The following is a 20,966-nucleotide window of genomic DNA, read 5'->3' as shown; positions in this document are numbered from 1 at the left end:
GCCGAGGGCGGAGTAAACAGGAGGGTGGCTGCAGGAGCCGTGATGGCCGCCCTGCAAGGATGCGGCAGGGTTGTGGGGATTTGTGTGACTTTGCAGTTCAACAAATTCAAACCCAGCCAATGCTGGCAGCGCCCGTTGTGTGCCAGGCAACCAGCTAGGAGGCGGAGACACGGGCCCAGCTTTCAGCTGAATGGTGCCGGCTGTGGGGTTGGTGCGGCTGGCTTGGGGCTGGGTGCCTTTTGGCCTCTCGGGCATGAAGTCCTCGCAATAACCCTACCCCGCTTGGAGACTAGATGGAAGAGCACCGAGAGGAAGTGACTTGCCCAAGGTGACCCAGCTACTCAGCGCCAGGGCGGGATGCGAACCGAGCTGCGGAGCCGGAGTCCTTCGCCCCCTATGCCTGTGCCGGGATGCAAATGCCGTCCTTGGGGCTGCGGGTCTGGAGTCCTGGCGGCGGCCCTGCAGACGACTCCCCAACCACGTGGGCTAGAAATCAGGCCACGGTCACTGTGCTAAGGGGCGGGGCGCTCAGTCGCCCCTAGTTCTCCCTTCGCCAGGGCCGGGCTCCCGGCCGGAGGGGCTGCGGAGCTCTCAGAGACCCCTGAGCGCCCCGCCCCCGCCTCAGGCCCTCCCGGAGCTCCCCCCCCTCTTCCCGGTGCTGACTCTCGGCCAGAAGAGGAAAGGCAGTCTCCACCCACCTCTAGCACTCTCCCTTCTCCTTTATAAAGGCCGGAACAGCTGAAAGGGTGGCAACTTCTCCTCCTGCCGCCGGGAGCAGCCCGCCTGTCTCCCCGCGCGCCCGCAGCCTCCCCCGCTGCCTCCCTGAGGGCTCCCCTCTGGCCGCCAGCGCCCATCTTTCATTTCCGAGATTGCGATATTTTGCGCACACACGCATACACACACGCGCAAAAAGGGGGGGAAAAAAAAGGCCCACCCTCCAGCCTCGCTGCAAAGAGAAGCCGGAGCAGCCGCAGCTCACAGCCCGCAGAGGACGCCCAGAGCGGCGAGCGCGCAGACAGACGGACCGACGGACTCGCGCCGCGTCCACCTGTCTGCCGCGCCCGGCACTGCGCGCAGCGGGCACGCCGCGAGCGCGGAGCAGCCGTGCCCGCCGCCCGGGCCCCGCGCCAAGGCGCACACGCTCCGGCCCCCCCCACCCGGCCCGGGCGGGAGTTTGCACCTCTCCCTGCCCGGGTACTCGGGCCGCCGCTGCAAAGCCAACTTTGGAAAAAGTTTTTTGGGGGAGACTTTGGCCTTGAGGTGCCCGGCTCTGCACTTTCCGACTTCGGGGGCCTTTCTAGAAAATGTTGCAAAAAAGCTAAGCCAGCGGGCAGAGGAAAACGCCTATAGCCGGCGAGTGAAGACGAACCATCGGCTGCCGTGTTCTTTTTCCTCTTGGAGGTTGGAGTCCCCTGGGCGCCCCCACACGGCTAGACGCCTCGGCTGGTTCGCGACGCAGACCCCCGGCCGTGGATGCTCGCTCGGGCTCGGGATCCGCCCAGGTAGCGGCCGCGGACCCTGGTCCCGCGCCCAGGCCCTCCCCAGCCCCCCAACGACGGAGCCGGGGCCGGGGGCGGCGGCGCCCGGGGGCCATGCGGGTGAGCCGCGGCGGCGGCTGCAGCGGCCTGAGCGCCTGATCGCCGCAGACCCGAGCCGAGCCCACCTCCTTCCCCAGCCCCCGCCCCCCACCCTGGCCGCGGGGGCGGCGCGCTCGGTCCACGCGTCCGGGGCCCCGCGGGGCCGGGCCCGGAGTCGGCATGAATCGCTGCTGGGCGCTCTTCCTGTCTCTCTGCTGCTACCTGCGTCTGGTCAGCGCCGAGGTGAGTTGCGACTGCGGCTGGGGCTGGTTCGCTTCATTCATTACGCCCACCCTCACCCCCTGGCCGCCCCCTCCCCTCCCTGCAGTGAACTTTGGACCCTTGCAGCCCACGGGCCTAGCGCCGGGCGCTAGGTGACCTCCGAGGGCTGGGACGCGAGGTGCGGGAGGTGCCAGGCTCTGAGGGGAGGGGGCGGGGGTGGCTTGCTTTCCCATGGGCGATCCCAGATCTCCGGCCCTTTTAGCGTCGGGGGAGCGTGTGTGTGGCCCTGTCCCCCACCCCTCAGGAACCTGAAGGGAGAGAGAGTGGGGGTGGTGCCGAGGGTGCAGAGGCCAGCGCGTTCTCCCGAGCCCACTTCGGTTCCAGCCTAGGTTCCGTCCAGGACCCGGCTTGCACGGGAGGTGCGAGCTCGCGCACCGGTGGCAGCCACGCCAACCTTGCGCGGGCGGTTGCCTCCCCACCCTGGCTCCGGCTCCCGGTCGGGACGGGCGCCCTCGGGCCAGCGCAGGGCTTGCCCGCCCCGGAGCGGAGTCCAGCAGCAGCTGGCGTCTTGGGCGCGGGGGGTGCCGAGAGACAGAGGTTTCGGGCACTCGGGAACTGGGGGAGGAGTAGAGGCTTTTAAGGAATCCAGCCCTCGGGGCGGGTGTGTGCCCCAGGCCCCGCCAAACCTGCGCCCGCGCCCTGCGAGGGCAAGCGCCTCTCTCCCCGGCTTGCAGGGTGCGGAGCGCGCCTGTGAAAGCGTAGCCGCAAGGCAGGTGGGGTGTAAAAACGTCTGCGGGAGCTATTAGGTCGGATCTGTACCCCCCACCCCCCCCCACCCCTCCCAGCCTCACGCAGCAGTGAGTTGGCAAGTCCACCCGGAATCCAGGTGGGAAAGGGGGCGGGGCAGGGAGGAAGCGCGAGGTGGAGGGGAGGAGAGCGCGGCCGGGAGCGCGGCGTGCCTGGGTCCCGTCCCGCCTCCGCGCGGCCGAGAGCCCGCACCTCGCCCGCTCGCGAGGAGGGCCGCCCCCCCACCCCCCACCCCGCCGGGCGTCCAGCGAGGCGCAGGAAGGAGGCGGCGGCGGCGAAGGGGTTAAGGTGAAGGGCTACGAGGCCGCGGCCAGACCTTGGGCCGCCGCCAGCGCAGGTTGTTTTGACCACAGAGGAGCCGTCGCCGTCTCCTTTTGTTCTCGGGGCTCCTCGAGGGCCGCCGGCCGCCCGCCCTGGGGCCCCGCCCTTCCGCGGCCAACCCCCCGCGGTCCGCACCCGGGAGGGAGGCCGCGGGGCTCTCGGCCGGGCAGCCTGCAGGCCCCTCCCGACGCCCCCTCCCCTCCTCTCCGCAGCCCCCCGGGCCGCGGCCAGCTGTTGGGGAGGGGGGCGCCGGCCGGCCCCAGCTGCCGCCTCGCCTCGCCTCGCCGCGGGGCCTGGGGGGCTGGGCCCGGTGCCAGGGCGTCCTGGGAACGGCGGCGCCCCCGCCGCTGCTCTCCGCAGCCCACCCCGCCCGGCCCCCGGACTCGCTCACTCACCCCACGCATGCACACTCTTGGCCGGAGGCGATGCTGCGCTCCGGCGGGCGGGCGGGCGCGCAGAGCGACGGGCACGCACTACCGCGGCCGGGTCGCGCGCCCGCCGCCGCCGCCACGCCCGTGCACACGCGGGGCACACGCGCGCGCACCGCACACACACGTACGCACGGCCCCCGAACACGCGGCCTGAACACACGTGCGCGCCCACCCACGCACGCACACGGGCACGCAAGGCCCCTAGACGCCCAGCAGCAGGTTCCCACCCCCCGTGCAACAGGTGGGCCTCCCGTGGGCCCTGGAACCTCATCACCTCGGTGGTGACCCCATTTCCTTGCTGGGCACTAACAGGGAGGGGAAACAGGGACCCTCCCAGCAGGTCCCGGCTCCATAGCACCCACTGTTTTTTGCCTGCTCGGGTCAGCTTGACGCCCCTCAAGCATTAGCCCTCGGCGGATTTTTTTTTTTTTTAACCACCCCCCAGGTGGCAGAAAATGGTGTTGACGCAACGGGGGGGGGGTGGGGGGGCGCTCTGATGTCTGGAACATTTCTCTCTTCAAATAAGCCCTTCTTTGAACCTCTAAGACTGGAGGACCCTGAGCCGCCGAGGGGGCTCCCCCCTGGCTGTTGTGTCTTTGCTGATCCCCGCGGGCTCTAGAGAAGCCGGGTGACAGCTGGATAAGGCTTTCCCGGGGCCTGCCCTCGCCATTTCCAGCTTCGTTCGGCACTTCCTCCTCCTTTTCCCCAGCTCCGTGGGTGAGTGTGTTTGGGGGGACCCTATGGCACGGAAGCTGGTGCCTTTCTCCTCACTTGACTCCCGGCGTCCTGGGACACGAGCTCCCTCGGGAACCCACAATTGTGTGGTGCTTTGCAGTTCCCGAAGCACGTTCCTGCTGAGCCCCGGTCGGTCGGCCTCAGGAGGCTCTGGGGGAGGAGCCCTAAAGGGAAAACCCATCCACTTGAGGGCCAGTCGGGGACGGGAGGCTCCGAGAGAGCTTGCTGGTGGAGGTGGCCTTGGGGCTGGCCTTGTCCGGGGCCTGAGCCTCAGGTAGAGGCCTGGGCAGCTGGGGAGGAGGGGTGGGCGCTCTGATGCAGGCAGAGGGTCTGCGGAGGCCTAGGAGGTCCCATCTCCCATCAGCTGATCTGGCTTCCGGGAGGCTCACTCCGCTGTCATGTGATGCCTTAGCACCCTTCTGCCCGGAAGGAGGGAAGGGGCCTGGCAGCCCTTTACCACCCAGCTCCTTCCTGGTTTGCTAATGGCCTTAGGTGCCCGGAGACCGACTTGCTGGCATCTCCCAGCCCTAGAAGTGTCTGCGGGTTTAGGACCAAGCTGAATTTCCAGGCTCTGGTGCAGACCCTCGAATGGGGTGCTTGTATGGGGGGGAGGTTGATGCGGGGAGTGGCGAGAGTGGTAAAGACGTGTTTGCCGGGGGCTTCCTAGATCCTTCTCAGTCTTCTCTCACTTGCCCATTGCCCCCCACTCCTCCCCCCCCCCCCATGGCCTTTCTAGGACAGCTATTTCATTTTCTGGTTGAGTCAGTTATTATCTGTTTTCCTCACTAGTCTAAACTCCACTAGAGGGTTTGTCTCAGTCACCACTGTCTCCCATTCTTGGAACGGTGCCTGGTCCAAGGTGGATAATCTATAAATATTTGTGGGAAGGACAGTGGGGGGGGGGGGGGGTGGGGGAGCGGTGAGGAGGAAGGACCAGACATGTGTTTAGCACTTGCTAAGTGCTTTATAAACATGCCCTCATTGAGTCCTGGCCCCCAGGGCAGCACCGGCTACTCTGCCCTCCCGTAGGCATCCTCATTGGAGCGCCCCCCCCCCCCCCAATCTTGAGAGAGAGGCTTGTCTTTCTTTTCTCTTCTTGGGACTTGGACTGCCAAGATTGGATAGGCCAGAGGAAGAAACAGAAGGAAAATCAGACTGCAGAGATCCCGTGTATCTTGAGCTGGGCCTCGGTTTCGGGCGCCCCCAAACACGCGAAGGTTGGTTTCGTTCACGGTTCCCCAGGAGCAGCAGAATTAACTAGCGTCTCTGGAAATCGCAGATTCCTGCCCCAGAGGCAGTGGCTGCCACGGGCTCCAGGGGTTGTAATTGCTGCCCTGGGCCTTCTGGAAGCCCTGACAGTTTTTCTGCTCCAGTGTGGGGCCGGGCTGACCTTCAGGAGGGGTGGGAGGGTCCCAGGAGCAATAGAGAAGGGAAATGCTAGGTGGGGAAGTCTGGTTCTAAATGGCTTCTGTGGTCTGCCCAGAAAAGGCTTCTTCAAAGGGCTTGGCTTTGGCATGGAATCTAAATCAGGCCCGAGACTGTCAGGCAGGCGGGCGCTCCGAGGCCTTGTCGGCTTCTCTCTGCGCCAGACCCAGACAACGCCCCTGGTTGCTTGGGCTGTGCCAGTGTCCTCTCCCTCAGCGGAGTGGAGCGCAGCCTGCGTCTCTGTGTGTGCAGCTGCGGCCCTGGGGGAGGGTGGGGTCCAAGCCCCTTTGATCTGCCAGCCTGGTTGGGAGCAGGTAAGTCACCTGGCCTCACGCTAGCTCGTGCCCTCCTGCAGCTGGTGTTGGGGGTGGGGTGGGGCGGGGAGGAGGCTCTTTGCCTTGGCTGTGCCCCAGCGGCTTCTCACCACGCCCTTGCCCTGTCAGGAACCCCAGGCCTGGGATCTGGGCAGCCTCATCCGTATGCCATGCCTCTTTTCCCTCCCTGCCCGCCTAAACAGGCTTTTAGAACCTGTGCCCAGGAAAACGGGGCTCCCGGTGGCTCGCCCTCCCCCGCCGAGCGGAGCCTCTGACCCCAAGCAGGTGCCCCTGCGAGTTTCCCCCGGGGCGTCTCATCCTGGAGCTGACCACAGGCTGAATTTCCCCACCCCCGGCCCCGGAAGGGACCCGCCAGCTCACGAGGCCCCAGGCATTGCCAGTGGGGGCCTGGGGGCCATTTCCTGTGGGCCCAGCACGGGGGATAATGCGAAGCCCTACGCTTCGCCCCTGGCAGGGCGGCTCTCCACCCACCAATTGTCATCCTCAAAAATGCCCTGCATTGCTGGTCCTGGGCGTGTGTGGGCTGCTCGCTGCTGCCCTCACAGGAGCCGCACTGAAGGACGGAATTGGCCACAGCGACATTTCATTAAGTACCCGTTATTTGCTGGCTGCTCGGCTAGGTGCGACTCCGCCTCTCGGTGACACCAGTCGCGTCTTATTTTAGCCCCATTTAAAAGCTACAGAAGCTTTATCAGGTTTCAGGTTGTTAAAAGGCTTAATGCCAAGAGGCCAGGTCTCCTGGGCAGCTGAAGTCCCTGCTCTTTCCTGTACTACAGAGTTGTTGACATCTCGGGCCAGATAATTCTTTCTTGCGGAAGGCCGTCCTGTGCGTCGTAGGATGTTTAGCCACATCCCTGGCCACCACCTGCCAGAGGCCAGTGGTGCCCCTCTAGGGGTGACCACCAAAAGTGCCTCAGCCGCGGCCAGCATCTCCTGAGGACCCTCTAGCCCCTGGTTGAGAACCTACCGCTGCTCTGCGACATCTGATGCCAGAAAGCTCCGTGGTGGGCCGGAGGAGGGAGGGGCGCGGCTCTGCCACTGCGTATAGACCTGTCGCCCCTGACTGCATTTCTCTAAGCCTTTAGCTTCCTCATCTGGAAGATGGAGATCACAACAGGGCCAGCCGCTTAGCAGTGGTGGTTAGCACAGCATTTCCGCTCAGTGCCTGGCTCATGTCAGCACTTCATAAGAGCTGTGTTATTATTCTCAAATCCAGGGGGCCCTTAGCGAGTTCTGGGCATCTAGTGGCCAGATTACTGGAAACAGGTGCAGGGATGGCCTCTCTGCTTAGAATAAAGTGGACTCTTTCTTTAGGAGGCAGTTTGCTTAGAGGGTGGGGGCAAATATCCCAGGCGGTCTTCCTGGGGGAGGAGGTGGGAGAATCATACAGGAGAGAACCCCAGGGAGAAGGAGAGAGTCCTTCGTGCATGCTCTCCAGTGGACAGGGAGTTCTTGGCAGGAATGCGGCATGGCACTTGGGGTGCTTGGGCCCCCCTCCTGGGAGGTTAATTGCATCGTTACTGCACAGACAGCTTGGAGACCTGGCTGGGCACCCCCACCCTCAGCTTTCCTCTGCTGCCACCCCAGGCAGAATTAGGACGGAGTCAAATGTCTTCAACCCCTTGGTTCACAGACGAGAGCCAGGACCAGAGAGGGGCAGTGACCAGCCTGAGGTCATGGGGCGGTTAGTAGGGTACAAGGGTAGCATCTAGCTCTCTGCATTTGATAGTCCCCTCAGGGGACGTAGTCTGTCTCCCTCTTAAGTGGGGACCGGCCACCTGCCTTCCGTACTGCGGGGAGGGCGCTGTGTCCACATTTGGAGACACCCAGGGTCTCTCTCTGGGAGTCGGAGGAGGCAGAGCGTGGCGGAGGTAGGGGAGGCATGTAAGATGTCCCTTTCCCCCCTCCTTTATGCAGCCCCAGCTTCATAGTCGCGGACCCTGAAGGAAAGACCCCAGCTCCCGGCCAAGCTTACTCGAGGCCCCCAACCTTTCTTCTCTTTGAACCTCCCAACAGCCCTAGACGCCAGGCAGGATTAGAAGTGCCACACTCACATGAAAAAGCTGAGCTCAGGGGTTTCAAGGAATTCATTTTAAAAATCTTCTTTTAACATGTATTCATTTTTGAGAGACAGAGAGGCAGATCGTGAGCGGGGGAGGGGCGGAGAGAGAGGGAGACACAGAATTGGAAGCAGGCTCCAGGCTCTGAGCTGTCAGCACAGAGCCTGACACGGGGCTCGAACCCACGAACCGTGAGATCATGACCTGAGCTGAAGTCGGAAGCTCAACGGACTGAGCCGCCAGGTGCCCCGTCAAGGAATTCGTTTTAGAAGCAGTCATATCCACACTCCACCCTGCGTCTTGTGGCTCCAAGGCCGACTTGGGTGGCCAGAGCTGGATGGGCATGGCAGAACCCCTGGCCGAGCTGTTCCCAGACATCATGCTAACTGTTGAGGAAACAGAGCTTTGGGGGAGCCAGAAACTGATCCATCACAAAGCTCCTAACAGAGCTTGTGGGGAGAGCCCCCGGGGGCTGGCCATGGGGTAGATGACCTCCTCCCCGCTGTCGGGCAGGGACTTGGCCTGTGCAAAGCCAGTGAGGACTCCAGTCCTTGGAACGTTCCAAGAACTGACTAGTGCAGAAGCTCCCGCTTCCGTATCCAGGGAAACTGAGGCACAGAGTTGTTGAACCTCAGTAAGTCAAGTCTGCCGGCGCCCCCTCCAGGGCTCCTTCTACAAGACCATGCCTTCCTGTGTCTGTGTGTGCATGTGTGTGTGTGTGTGTGTGTGTGTGTGTGCACGTGTGTGTGTTTCTCCACGGGTGTGAGTTTGTACACAAAGCAGCGTCTCATTCATACACCTCCCTTGCCCCAAGGCACTGGGTGTCCAGATTGTGCACTCCTTCTCGAGTCCTGCCGCACCAGCCCCTCAGGTCTCCCTCAGCCCCTCGTGGACCATGAGGGACGTGGCCGTGACCTTCCTATCAGGCTGCTCTCATGTTGTTGTGGGGCCTGTGGTTTCCCTGGAGGAAGCCCGGCTCCGAGTGGGGCCTGTTAAAGCACTTATTAAGTTTCAAGTGTTTTTGGTAACAGGCCAGAGGGGCTCTAAAAATAGGGTTTGGTTGGGCATGGGGCATGGGTTAGCTTTCAGGTTTCCCGTCTCTGACTGAGGATTCCCTCCTCTCCTCTTGTGAGCAAGAGACTAAGTAGAGATATTAGTACCTGTGGCCTCCTGAGACTGTCCAACTCTGCAAGCATTTAGAAATACCTCACGGACCCAGGAGGCTGGAGTACAGGTCCTTCCGTCAGAAAGCCTTGGGTTTGAATGCGGGTTCTGCTGCTGATCGGCTGTTACGACCGCCTGCCCAGGGCCGAGAGGCCTTGTGGGAGTTTTCCATAGGAGGGTGCATGTGTGTGTGTGTGTGTGTGTGTGTGTGTGTGGCGGGCAAGAGGGCCGTGGCTGGAAAGCCCTCACTCCTGGCTCACTTGGCCCCATGGTGTCTCCCTGGCAGGGGGACCCCATTCCCGAGGAACTCTACAAGATGCTGAGTGACCACTCAATCCGCTCCTTCGATGACCTCCAGCGCCTGCTACACGGAGACTCCGTAGGTAAATTGAATCCTTGTTCGGTGCTCTGGGCCCCCACTGAATCCTGGGGGAGCCGCGAGGGGCAGGGCATGGGGCGTCCTGTCTTCCTTGACTTCCAGGTACCTAGAGGCCTGTGGCAGCCCAGGGAGGGCGTGGCCACACCTGTCCAGGGCAGGGCTGAGTAGGTGGATGGGTTGGTACTCGGGACGTGGGGCGTGGCGGGAGAAGCACCCACATGTGGCTGTGCCTTGGCTTGGCGCACAGGGTCGGGGTGCCAGGAGGAGGGGGGCAGGGAGAAGGTGCCTGGGGCACACGCCGAATGTGTATCCAGGTGTGGCCTCGGCCAGGAAGGGTGGTGTCGAAGGAGCCATCTCCCTGCCCCTCTGGCCGGGGGCCCGGTCTGTAAGGTCTCCTGGGGACACCTGGCCCAGACCAGCGGGCAACCCTGCCCTCGCCCGAGAGTGCCCTCAGCGAATGGGCACGTGCTTGGTGGCACACACGTGGCCCGGCTGGCGGGCTGGGTCAGGAATGTATTTATAAACGCTGTCTTCAGAGCAAATTCCATTCTATTCTAACCTCTGGCCTGTTCCCTGGAGCCCCGGTCAGCGCCCCCCCTGCACCCCCAGCTCTCCTTCCCTCTAGGGTTTTGTCTCTTTGTCACTTTGTAATCCTTGCCCAGACTCCTATCTACGGGGGACAGCATTTCCTGTCTTTGTTTCCTCTCCCCGTTGGGCCCCTGGCTCCCTCTCAAAAGCATTCCCGGGCCCTTTCAAACCCGCCTGTGCCGGGGGCTGGCGAGGCAGGCGGGAGGGGGCCCCAGCTGGGCCCACCTATTGTTCACTCGGCCCCCCACCCGACGTCTCCCACATCCCCCACCCCATGCCCGACTGGCCAGCCCTGGCCAACACAATGGGGCAACTTCCAAATTTAGCCTTTCTGCGGTTTCTTTCCAAGGCCCTTGGCCCCCACCCTCGTTCAGCCCCTACACACCCCGGGTGGGGGTCGGGATTGGAGACGGAGGTTTTCAATAGCGGGCCTGTTTCGAGGCAACCATGTGGCTATTTTTTCCTAATCAACTTAACCTTGCCACAAAGCACATCTTTCCCCCCATCTCCTCTCCACCAGGGACATTCCAGAGATGGCAGGGAGAAAGGAAGGGAGCGAGAGGGACAGACAGACGCGCGGGAGCAGTAGGCCGGATGGAAATGCACCGGTTGTAGGATTTGTAGGAGGGTCTCCTCCAGACAGGAACCCCCGGGAGCCCACACGGAAGGGCACACGAGCCTTGGCGTTGGCGTTGGCGGGGCCGGGAGGAAGGGGAGACAGCAGGAGCGACCAGGGGCTGCGTGGAGGGGGCGGGAGCTTGTCCCTGACACCCCTCGGTTTCTGTGCTGACTCTTCAGCCGTCAGAGAGCTAGAAGGGTCTGCCCAGAATTCGGTGTTGAGCTCAAGGTCCTCCTGTCTGGCCCTCACCTCCCACAGTGGTGTTGGCTGCCTCGAGAGAGAGGGAGCAGCTATGACACCGTGAGGAGGGCGCCCCAGGCTGTAGTTTGTAGACTGTCCCCTGAGGAATAAACAGACCGTAGGGCTGACCCCTCAGACTGTCACCTGAGGAATAAACAGACCGTAGGGCGGACCCGGGGCCAAAGGTTAGAGGGGAGAGGCAAACACAGTGAGCGAGACACTGGGAGCTGGAGCAAAACCCAGGCTGGGAAGGGCACGGGGTACGGCCACCCCCATCCCAGCAGGCTGTCTCCCTACCCCTCTCTGCCTTCAGCCCTCACCCCCGCTCCTCTCCCTCCTCCCTCTCTCCCGCTCAGCTGGGCCATTGTCCGGGGCTCCAGAGGGGCTGTGTCCAGGGCAAGCTGGTCCCCCCCGGGGATTCTGGGAATTTCTCCATTCAGCACTTCCTATGGGAACGCTGGGCGGAGGGGCATTGGAAACTGGCCTTCCGAGCTCTGGGTCCTTGCCCTGCCCTGGAGGCTGAGGAGGGTTCGCTTACAGTAGCGAAAGGGAAGGGCTATTTTTAACTCCACCGACATGGGTTCTGTCCAAAAATGTGGCCGAAGAGCCCAGAGTGGGGCTGAAGGCCCGCCAGGGATGCAGTCAGGGCCTCACCCCCCTCCTGAGCCCCACGGCCACCCCGGGGTTCCTGGAGAGCCCCTTTCCAGAGCCAGGACCCTCGGGTTTACAGGGAGCTGGAAAGGGAGTCTGTTGTCTCGAGTTGGGTACCAGTGACGGGTAAGGGGCCACCTTCCTGCCTACCCCGGAGCCCCCAGGGGAGCCCCCACCCCACCAACGGACCGGCCAGCGCTTATCAGTGTGCATTCCTACTGTGCCTTGCCTTGCCTTGCAGACGAAGACAGAGCCGAGTTGGACCTGAATTCGACTCGATCCCATTCTGGAGGCGAGCTGGAGAGCTTATCCCGAGGGAGAAGGAGCCTAGGCGAGGCTGCAGGTAAGAATGGTGGTTTCTCAACAGTGGGAGCCAGAGAAGGAGACGTGGGGCGGGCGGCCCGCCCACGGCTCTGGGCCGCCCGTTCGTCCGGCACTTAGGACTGACTTAAACTGTAAGAGAGTACAACTGTCCTTCAGGACACTAGATCGAGGAGTTGCGTCCTCACGCCCCGTCCCCCAACACACACGGTTTCCTAAATATAGTGTTTTGGGGTTTTTTTAAATGTTTTTTTATTTATTTTTGAGACAGAGAGAGACAGAGGATGAGCAGGGAAGGGGCAGAGAGAGAGGGAGACACAGAATCGGAAGCGGGCTCCAGGCTCCGAGCCGTCAGCACAGAGCCCGATGCGGGGCTTGAACTCACAGACTGTGAGATCATGACCTGAGCCGAAGCCGGACACTCAACCGACTGAGCCACCCAGGTGCCCCAATATAGTGGTTTTAAACGCATTTCTTCAACCCGAGAGACAGATATCATTAACCTCATCTTGTCGAGTTGGAAACTGCGGCCCAGAGAGGGGTAGACGTGGCCGAAGTCACACAGCTAGCAACAACTAGGGCTGGGATCCCAGCTGCTCTTCTCATGTGGACCCGGTGCCATCCTGGTGGGCTGCGTGTCCCTTCCGCGGCTTAGGGCTGCCTCCTGGGTCAGCAGGCAAAGCTTGGGCCCCGCCCGGGTCCCGTGGGAGCCTTCCCTGGGGAGGCCAGTGCGTGCTCTAAGCCCTTCCTCCTCTCTGCCCACCTGTAGTCCCCACAACACTGTAGACAGTGGCTCGGGGACCTCCAGATAAGAGTGGGTGGCCTGAGTTCCACTCCTCCCTCTGAATTTGGGCAGCGTCTCTATATGAAAACGAAGACAGAGCCCCAGCGTCGACTGGACGCTTGCTCTAGGCCACTCACGCTAGCCCTTAGATCCGCAGGTGCAGTATAGGCTCTGTCATCCCGTGTCACACGTAGATGCGGGAACAGGCGTTGAAAGAAGCAAGGATTTAAGAATAGATTACAGTGTCAAATGGCAACATAAGAGCGGTTACAAAATAGTAAGCGAGTAGGATCCAGGAGTCGGGCAAGCCCATAAACCTGTGAAATAGCCGAATGAAACCGAGGGCTGCCGGAAGGACGCCGACATTTACGACAGGCCGGCACTCTCTGAATGATCTCACTGGATCCTTAAGGCGGTTCTTGGGGTGTAGATCTCATGGGGAAACTGAGGCTGAGGGCCCATCAGCAGCCTGTCCAAGTCCCACGGCTGATCATAGCCAGGACACGAAAACTGTCCCTGGGGTTGAAGGAATTGGGGATCAGCCCACCCCCTTTTTTTAATTTTTTAATTTTCTTAATGTTTTATTTTTGAGAGACAGAGCGTGAGCAGGGGAGGGGCAGAGAGAGAGGGAGACGCAGAATCCGAAGCAGGCTCCAGGCTCCGAGCCGTCAGCCCAGAGCCCGAGGCGGGGCTCGAACTCATAAACCATGAGATCATGACCTGCGCCAAAGCTGGACGCTTAACCGACTGAGCCCCCCAGGCGCCCCTAGCCTGCCATTTCTGGGGGACAGCAGTGCCCCCGCTGGGCTTGGCCGCCGGGCGGGGGCTCTGGGCAGGCCCACCTTCCTGACGGAGGCCCCCTCTCCCTTCAGGTTCCCCGACGGTCGCCGAGCCAGCCATGATCGCCGAGTGCAAGACCCGCACGGAGGTGTTCGAGGTGTCCCGGCGCCTCATAGACCGCACCAACGCCAACTTCCTGGTGTGGCCGCCCTGCGTGGAGGTGCAGCGCTGCTCCGGCTGCTGTAACAACCGCAACGTGCAGTGCCGTCCCACCCAGGTGCAGCTGCGGCTTGTCCAGGTGCGCGGGGGGGCCCGCACCCCACCCCCACCCCTGCCCAGCCCACTCGCCGGCCCGGGCAGTAGGCGGGGGCTGCCCCCGGGGGCTCGTCGCTCGCTCCGTAGGGGCGGAGAGGCATTCCCGGCGGGCCCCCGGGCTCCATCCAGAGAGGGCCACCTGCAGGCCGCTCTCTGGGCAGGTGCTCTGAGGCCACCTGTGAGTCCTCGAGGCCACCCAGGCCGCCGTAACCAAAAGCCACAGGCGGACCCCCAGGCAGGGCCAGGCGTGGGACATTTAGTGAAGGGTGCTGCCTCTTTTGCAAGGATGAAATCCCAAGAGGTCCCCGGAAGAGACAGGTCTACAAGCATGGGTTGGGCACTCAGAATGTTCTGGGCTGCTCAGTTTTCCTCCAGACCTGTTGAGGCTCCTTGCCGTGTCCTTCACGAGGAGGGGGGGGCAGAGGCCCTCCGGGCAAGAGACGTTGCAAGGGCTGGGGCAGCCCCTAGCAGAGTCAGAATGCTGAACCCTGCCTCCTTTCTAGAAAGATCGGGTGTGCACTCTGACTCAAGGCAAATTCTAGAGTAGAGGCTGCCCGGGGGAGCTCCGGGTCTCACGCTGGGCAAGGCAGGGCCAGAGAAGCCTCGGCAGTCTTCTGATTCACGCGGAGAGGTTTCTGTGCCCTTCGGGTCTGCCTCGCCTGCACACCGACCCGGGCTGGGCCGAGCTGCACATCCAGGGCTCGGCACCGGCTGGCGAGCCCCACTCTTGCCAAAGGCTCCACCTGAGTCACCATACTCCCCTCCCTGAGGTCAGCTGTGGCCTTTCCCTCTGCCCACCATCCATCCCAGGCCTGGGCCCCGTGCCCGAGATCACAAGTGTCACTCTCTACTGCACCACCCACTGTCACGGTATCTCCTGTCCCCACTGCTTCCAGCTCTATGGATGGACACCTGACAGCTGACCTCCCCCTGCCCGCCTCCCTCCTGGATAAAGCCTCCCCCCCACTTCCTTCCAGACAACCATCTCCCGCCTCTGCCATAGCCCCTGACCTTGGCTGGCGCTCCGGGAATGGGGACACCGCAGGCCCTACGCTCAACCCGGAAATGCCTTTCTCCCTCTCTGGGAGCTCCAAGGGGGCTGCAGCCAAAGCTGGAGGCCAGGTCGGGAGGGCTTGTTTTGATGGAAAAGCTACAAGAAGGGTAGAGGGCAAGGTCCTGCTATTGTTTGGGCCAGAGTGTCTGCCCTGCCTCTCTCCACGCCCCGCTTTCGAGGAAAGATCCCTGCGGGGGGACACTGGGGAGGGACGAGCAGGCAGGCGGCCTCCCTCGGCCCCTGCCCGCGTAGTCTCCCAGAGGCACTTCGATGGTTCTGTCCTCCAGGTGAGAAAAATCGAGATTGTGCGGAAGAGGCCAGTCTTTAAGAAGGCCACGGTGACCCTGGAGGACCACCTGGCGTGCAAGTGTGAGACGGTGGTGGCTGCACGACCCGTGACCCGAAGCCCGGGGAGCTCCCAAGAGCAGCGAGGTAAGCACTGGTCCGGGGTCTGCCTCTGAACGGCTCAGCTGGGCAGCTCGCTTCTCCTGTGGCCGCTGCCCGGGGGGGGGGGGGGGGGGGGGGGGGCGGGGGGGGGGCGGGGGGAGTTGGAGCAGGCATACCCCTGCTTAAATTCATCCGAAGCTTTATGTGAGGATGTTAGCCCCCGGTTGGCCTTCCAGCCTGCTTGCCAACCATTCCCCCACACTTATGCCACCCCAGCCAACCTGACCTCTTTGCGTGGCCAGATGTGTTTCCGCCTCAGGGCCTTTGCACATGCCACTTTGCCTCTGAAACTCACTTCTCTCAACTCTTCACAAGCCTCTTCGTTTGGGTCTCAGCTCAGAGGTCACCTCCTCCTAGAGGTCTACCCTGACTACCTTGTCCAGGGCAGCCCCCATCCCTGTCCTGCTACCACAGCCCCTTTGTCGAGCGAGCACATAAGAGAAGATTCCATGCACATCATCTTCAGATACTTGACAACTTGTCCTGGGGGTGAGAAGTCAAACTAATTCCTTATGGCCCCTCAGTGGGGATCAGGACCGGTGGGGGAAAAGCCCCTGGAGAGGGATTTGAACTCTATATGCCAAAAGCCGTTGATCAGTCAGGAGGCCAAGATGGAATCGCATGCCTTGTGCGGTAGGGAGTTTCTGTTGTTGAAGATGTGTGGGTAGAGACTGGGCCATCCTGCAGCAGTGAAGTGACAGATGGGGTTCAGGCATCTGATGGATGTTTGGAACCGGAGCTGTGTTCCTCTCTTTCGATTGCGTGAATTCACAATTTCAGGGGCATAGTTTGACTTGAGTCGAAAAGGACCAAAAAAAAAAAAGATCTGATCCAAATACCTGGTCCACGTTTTGCAGAAGAGGTGCCTGAGGCTCAGAGAGGCTGAGGTCTTGCCCAAGGTCACACAGCCAGTCCCGGGCAGGGGGAGAGCTGGACCAAGGTATCCTCAAGTTCTGTTCTGGGCTTTTCTCTCACTCTGACACCAGTCGCTCGCTCTTACCTGCCTTATCATTTTCTTTTGGTTAAAGAATTCAAAACTTTGAGAGTCAGAACAGTCTAGAGAGATGACCTTCTAAGTCAGTCCTTCAGTCTTATTAAAGGGGTTGCTGGAACACAGAGAGGGTAAGGGACTTAACGAAGGTTGCACAGTGACAAAGTCAGGTCTTGTCTAGTTCTGGGTTCCTTAGACTGTCCTGCTGCCTTTTCTTCCTCGCACCTTTGCAGTAAGGATCAAGAATTTTTTAGTTAATAGGATTAGATGAGCATTCAAAAAAAATCACGTGTTGATCTTCAGTAACTTACTATTGTTGGAGGACAGACATCTGACAAGCCCCCTGAAGGCAGGGCTGTCTCTTAGCCTCTTTGTCCTGTTCTGAGAGCCGAGCTAAGGCACGGACGCCCTGAGAAGACTAATAATTTGCCAGCTTCAAACTGACCTGCTGTAAATGATCGCTACGATTAACACGGAACAACATGGAATACCACGTAACACGGAATCACCAAAAGACGTAGCGTGGTTCCTATTCGGGAAACTTCATGTTCTTCTTTGTGTTTGGAGTGTGGTTCTTTTACGTGCCTTTTGCTTCCTGCGACTTTCCAACCAGATTTTGGAAGGCCTGTTCCTCTGACTAATCTATAGATGACCTAAAGTCTTGTTATGTCAGCTTCAGCAACTTGGCCCCACGCGACTGTACCGCTGGCAGCTGTCCGCGGCTTGGCTACGGTGTGGTGGTGTGGCCCGTGTGGTGGCCGGTGTCAGACCACCTGGGCTCGAGACTCTCCTCTGTCACTCGCGAGCTGCGTGACGACCTCACGCTTGTTCAGGCTTTGCCCAGCCCCGCGTCCTGTGCCGATGACCCCATCCTTGGAGCCCAGACTCTGGGCCCTTTAATGGCCCTTCTAGATGTCCTCCCCCAAGGGGCATCTGACACCTGCCTGTATCCTTACATTGCCTGTTTGCAGAGATGGGCTGACCGCTTCAGGGCGGGCTGTGTCTGTGAGGTGGGAGGTCGGTGTCGGCCCCAAAGAGCTGGGATCGTTGGGGAAGGCCCCCAGGAAGAAACGGGCCTTGAGCTTGGCGGAGAAAGCTTTCACTTCCAGGATGTCGACCTAAGGGCTCAGGAGGAAGAGACCTAAGTGCTAACCTTGACCCGGGCTCACAAGCGCTGTGATCCGTAGGCCAGTGGTTGAAAGCATGGAGTCCAGAGGCAGACTCCTACGTTCAAATGCCGGTCTCTCTGCCTCAGTTTCCTCATCTGCTAAGATGGCTCCCTCCAGAGGCTGTCCACCTGCTGACAAGCCCTTTCTTTCTCTCGAGCAGCCAGGACACCCCAGACTCGGGTGACCATTCGGACGGTGCGAGTCCGCCGGCCCCCCAAGGGGAAGCACCAGAAGTTCAAGCACACGCATGACAAGAAGGCACTGAAGGAGACCCTCGGAGCCTAGGGGCATCTGCAAGAGCGTGCGGGCAGGTGAGGCCAGGCGGGGAGCCCGAGGTCCAGGCCCCTGGGGTTTCTTCTCCCCTGGCCTGTGGCTTGGGCTGCAGAGAGGTATTTCCCCATACAAATATCTGAGCTCTAAGCCTGGATCCCCTCCGCCCAACTTCGGCTGACTTTCTCATGGGGCAGGTGGGTGAGGGTCTTTGGGGACCCCAGCCCAGCTGTGTCCCTACATGCCCTAAGAGAACGGAAAGTCTAAGCTTCAACTCCCCCAGCCCTGAGCGCTGCTGGAAACCAGGGATGGCTGGTCAGCCTCAGCTCCCTGCCCCCTGGCAAGGGAGGCGTGTGAGTATGGGCCGGAGCCCCCAGGCTGTCTCTGACCCCCTGTCTCCCTCTGGTTGGCCTACAGGGTTATTTAATATGGTATTTGCTGTATCGCCCCCATGGGGTCCTTGGAGTGATAATATTGTTCCCCTCGTCCGTCTGTCTCGATGCCTGATTCGGACGGCCAATGGTGCTTCCCCCCCCTCCCACGCGCCTGTCCACCCACCAGCGGGTCCCCTCGTTGGCCTCCAGCGCCTTGGCCCGGGAGCTCGAGAAGGACACGAAGGACCTGAACTCCATTGCTGTCTTCCTCCGCTGACCCCAAGAATGTGGCATAGAAGTGTAAGAGAGACCCATGGGATCGCCGTTCGGGGACCGGAGGAGCTTCCCTTCCCCAGCTCCTGGCCCGGGTCACACCTGAGCGCCGTGGACTGGCCTGAAACCCTGCACGTGGCCCTGAGGCCCTCTAGGCATGGATGGCCTGCCCGGTCCCAGGACCCCTGGCCCGCTCTGAAGGGAGCACCCCCAGGCAGGCCAGGGTGCCTCGTCCTCCTGTGGCTGGGACCACGCGTTGGACCGTAGACTGGAGAGAAATCCTCCCACGGCGCCCAGGCCCAGTCACTTCTTTCTCCCCGGTCACCTCTGCTTATAGTGGCTTCCTTTCGTTTTCTATATATGAAATCTTCGAAGATGTGGACTCCTCTGGGTGGGCGTGGCCCGAGTACCCGGCAGCCAAGTGCCCCGTCAGATGGGTTAGAGATGAAGTTTGCTCTGGAGCCACCATGGATGGTGATCTGGGCGCTCACTGCCTCCTTCCACTCCCCTGCCTTCACCTCCTCTGTTTCATCTCTCTACCTCCACCCTGCGTCTTCCTCTTGTCCTGGCCTTCAGTCCGCTCCACCTCCACCGAGGGACTCCTTGGACCCCATGCTGAGACCGTAAATAACCCCACTCACTGCTCCATTAGGCCGAAGACCAGGGGTCAGGGCAGCAGGGGGCCTGCGCTTCGTATCCCAGCCCGGCCGAGACTGCCGTGTAGGTTCGTTGCAGGGTGTGCACTGTGCAAGGGCACCGCGTGCAGGGGTCGTTGTTCACGCCGTAGAACATGGCCCGTTGGTGTATTTGTTAGGACAGTTTTCTGGCAGTTGGAGCTAAAATGTCTTGAGGAAAGGGATCCTGTTCCTAATCGACATGAAGGTTCCATGTGGACTGGCTATGTCCCGACCCAGCCAATGGCTTGGGGTGGTTGGACAGGAGAGTGAGCCCACGTTGGGTGGGGAGGCCACGCGTTGTCCAGCTGGCCTCTATTTTCCTGAGTCCTCAGCTCAAGCAGTTCCCCTTCCAGGCGGGGCGTGAAAAACCCAAGAGAGAATCTCCAAGGGAGGGGGCAGCCCTCGCTCTCCCTGGGCACGCTACCCCCCAGAGTAGATTCTTTTGAGATCCACCCGTGGTGGCTCCTCCCAGGAAACCAGCTCATGGGCTGGGAGTGGGGGAGAAAAGGGAAAAGATCCCCAGGGGTCCCTGGGGTGGGGTCTGAGCTCCCACCTCCCTCCCCTCCACCCCACTGCACTTTTCCCCCTCACCTCCCCCCTCCAAAATCTGCTCTCTTCAGTTTGTAAAGTTGGTGATTATATTTTTGGGGGCTTTCCTTTTATTTTTTAAATGTAAATTTATTTATATTCCGTATTTAAAGTTGTAAAAAAAAAATAACCACAAACAAAACCAAATGAATGAATCCACCCGCGTTCTGTCTGTTGGCATCGGGCGTGACGGTTAACCCTTCCCGCATCGGCAGGAATTACGGACAGCTTGTTCCGTGTTCCTCTCGCTCTGGGAAGTTCAGGCACACACTCACGCACACACTCACACACGGGTGCATACACATGGGGGTCTGCCACTCTGAGGGAGGGTCTGGGGGGTGGGTAAGAGCCATTCGGCCCACCCTGCAGGTCTGGGTCCTGCAGCAGCCCCTGACAGGCGGACCACAGGTCCCAGCCCTGTGCCTGTCACTGGCAGTGATGAGAGATGGTTTTCTCCAGCGTGAGCATCTGTGCAAGGGAACCGGGTCCTTTGCATCGAAGGCTGGGGTTGGCTGGGGGGAGGGGACACCCAGGGTGGGGAAGGCCGGAGGAGGGGAGGTCCTGGAAGAGACGAGGAATTAATTCAGAAGGAACACAGCCGAGGTGCTCCAGGGTGGCTCAGCCGGTTAAGCATCTGCCTTCAGCCCCGGTCTCGATTTCACGGCTAACGAGTTCGGACCCCGCGTCGGGCTCTGTGCCGACGGCTCGGAGCCTGGAGCCTGCTTCGGATTCTGTGTCTCCCTCTCTCTCTGCCCTTCCCCTGCTCACATTCTGTCTCTCCCTCTCTTTCAAAAATAAATAAACATGAGGAAAAAAAGTATTTATTTATTTATTTTTATTTAAACTTTCTTTTTTCATGTTTATTTGTTTTTGAGAGACGGAGAACCAGAGCATGAGTCGGGGAGGGACAGAGAGAGAGAGGGAGACACAGAATCCGAAGCAGGCTCCGGGCTCCCAGCTGTCGGCACAGGGCCCGACGCGGGGCTCGACCCCACGAAGCGCGAGATCACGACCTGAGCCGAAGTTGGAGGCTTAACTGACTGAGCCACCCAGGCGCCCCAGAAAAAAAAAAATTAATTAAAAAACAAAAACACACAGAAGGAACACAGCTGAGAGGTGGATCTGGGGTCTGACCTGGGCTCAGCCCTTAGCCAGCTGTGTGGCCTTAGTTGAGCCATAGCCCTTCTCTGGTCAGAGCCTCATCTGAAACGTAAGAAGATGACCCGGAGACTTGTGGTCTCCAAGGTCCAGCTGTGGGGTTCTGTGCCTTCCCTTGCCTACGGAGACTTGGGTACCATCCCATAAAAAAGATTCTAAATGTGCTCTGGGTCCCACATTTAGGTAGACTGGACGGGGCTGATGGGGAAAC

The 20,966-nt window shown here is 60.9% G+C and overlaps 1 protein-coding gene across 3 annotated transcripts; it reads left to right on the top strand.

Annotated features, from left to right (window-relative positions):
- The first annotated feature begins 1,689 nt into the window (after positions 1-1,689).
- On the top strand, positions 1,690-19,752 carry PDGFB (platelet derived growth factor subunit B). 3 transcript variants are annotated; one of them, XM_047867984.1, is made up of 7 exons: positions 1,690-1,820; positions 9,364-9,460; positions 11,796-11,897; positions 13,532-13,737; positions 15,096-15,240; positions 17,576-17,726; positions 18,247-19,752. In XM_047867984.1, the coding sequence occupies exons 1-6, from the start codon at positions 1,758-1,760 to the stop codon at positions 17,698-17,700; spliced, it is 738 nt and encodes a 245-aa protein (XP_047723940.1). In that variant the 5' UTR covers positions 1,690-1,757; the 3' UTR covers positions 17,701-17,726; positions 18,247-19,752. The 3 variants fall into 3 exon arrangements, with proteins under 3 accessions (XP_047723940.1, XP_047723939.1, XP_047723941.1); XM_047867983.1 differs by having other exon boundaries at positions 18,103-19,752; XM_047867985.1 differs by lacking the exon at positions 1,690-1,820 and adding an exon at positions 8,028-8,547 and having other exon boundaries at positions 18,103-19,752.
- The last annotated feature ends 1,214 nt before the right edge of the window (positions 19,753-20,966 follow it).

Source organism: Prionailurus viverrinus, chromosome B4 (assembly GCF_022837055.1).
Source record: "Prionailurus viverrinus isolate Anna chromosome B4, UM_Priviv_1.0, whole genome shotgun sequence".
Lineage (NCBI taxonomy): Eukaryota > Metazoa > Chordata > Mammalia > Carnivora > Felidae > Prionailurus > Prionailurus viverrinus.
This window is presented reverse-complemented; position numbering and strand designations above follow the sequence as displayed.

Excerpts from the sequence above, each read along its gene's own strand:
- PDGFB (XM_047867984.1), top strand. The coding sequence starts at position 1,758 with ATGAATCGCTGCTGGGCGCTCTTCCTGTCTCTCTGCTGCTACCTGCGT. Across the intron at positions 11,898-13,531 it reads GAGCCTAGGCGAGGCTGCAG|GTTCCCCGACGGTCGCCGAG; the intron begins GTAAGAATGGTG and ends CTCTCCCTTCAG. Across the intron at positions 15,241-17,575 it reads GAGCTCCCAAGAGCAGCGAG|CCAGGACACCCCAGACTCGG; the intron begins GTAAGCACTGGT and ends TCTCTCGAGCAG.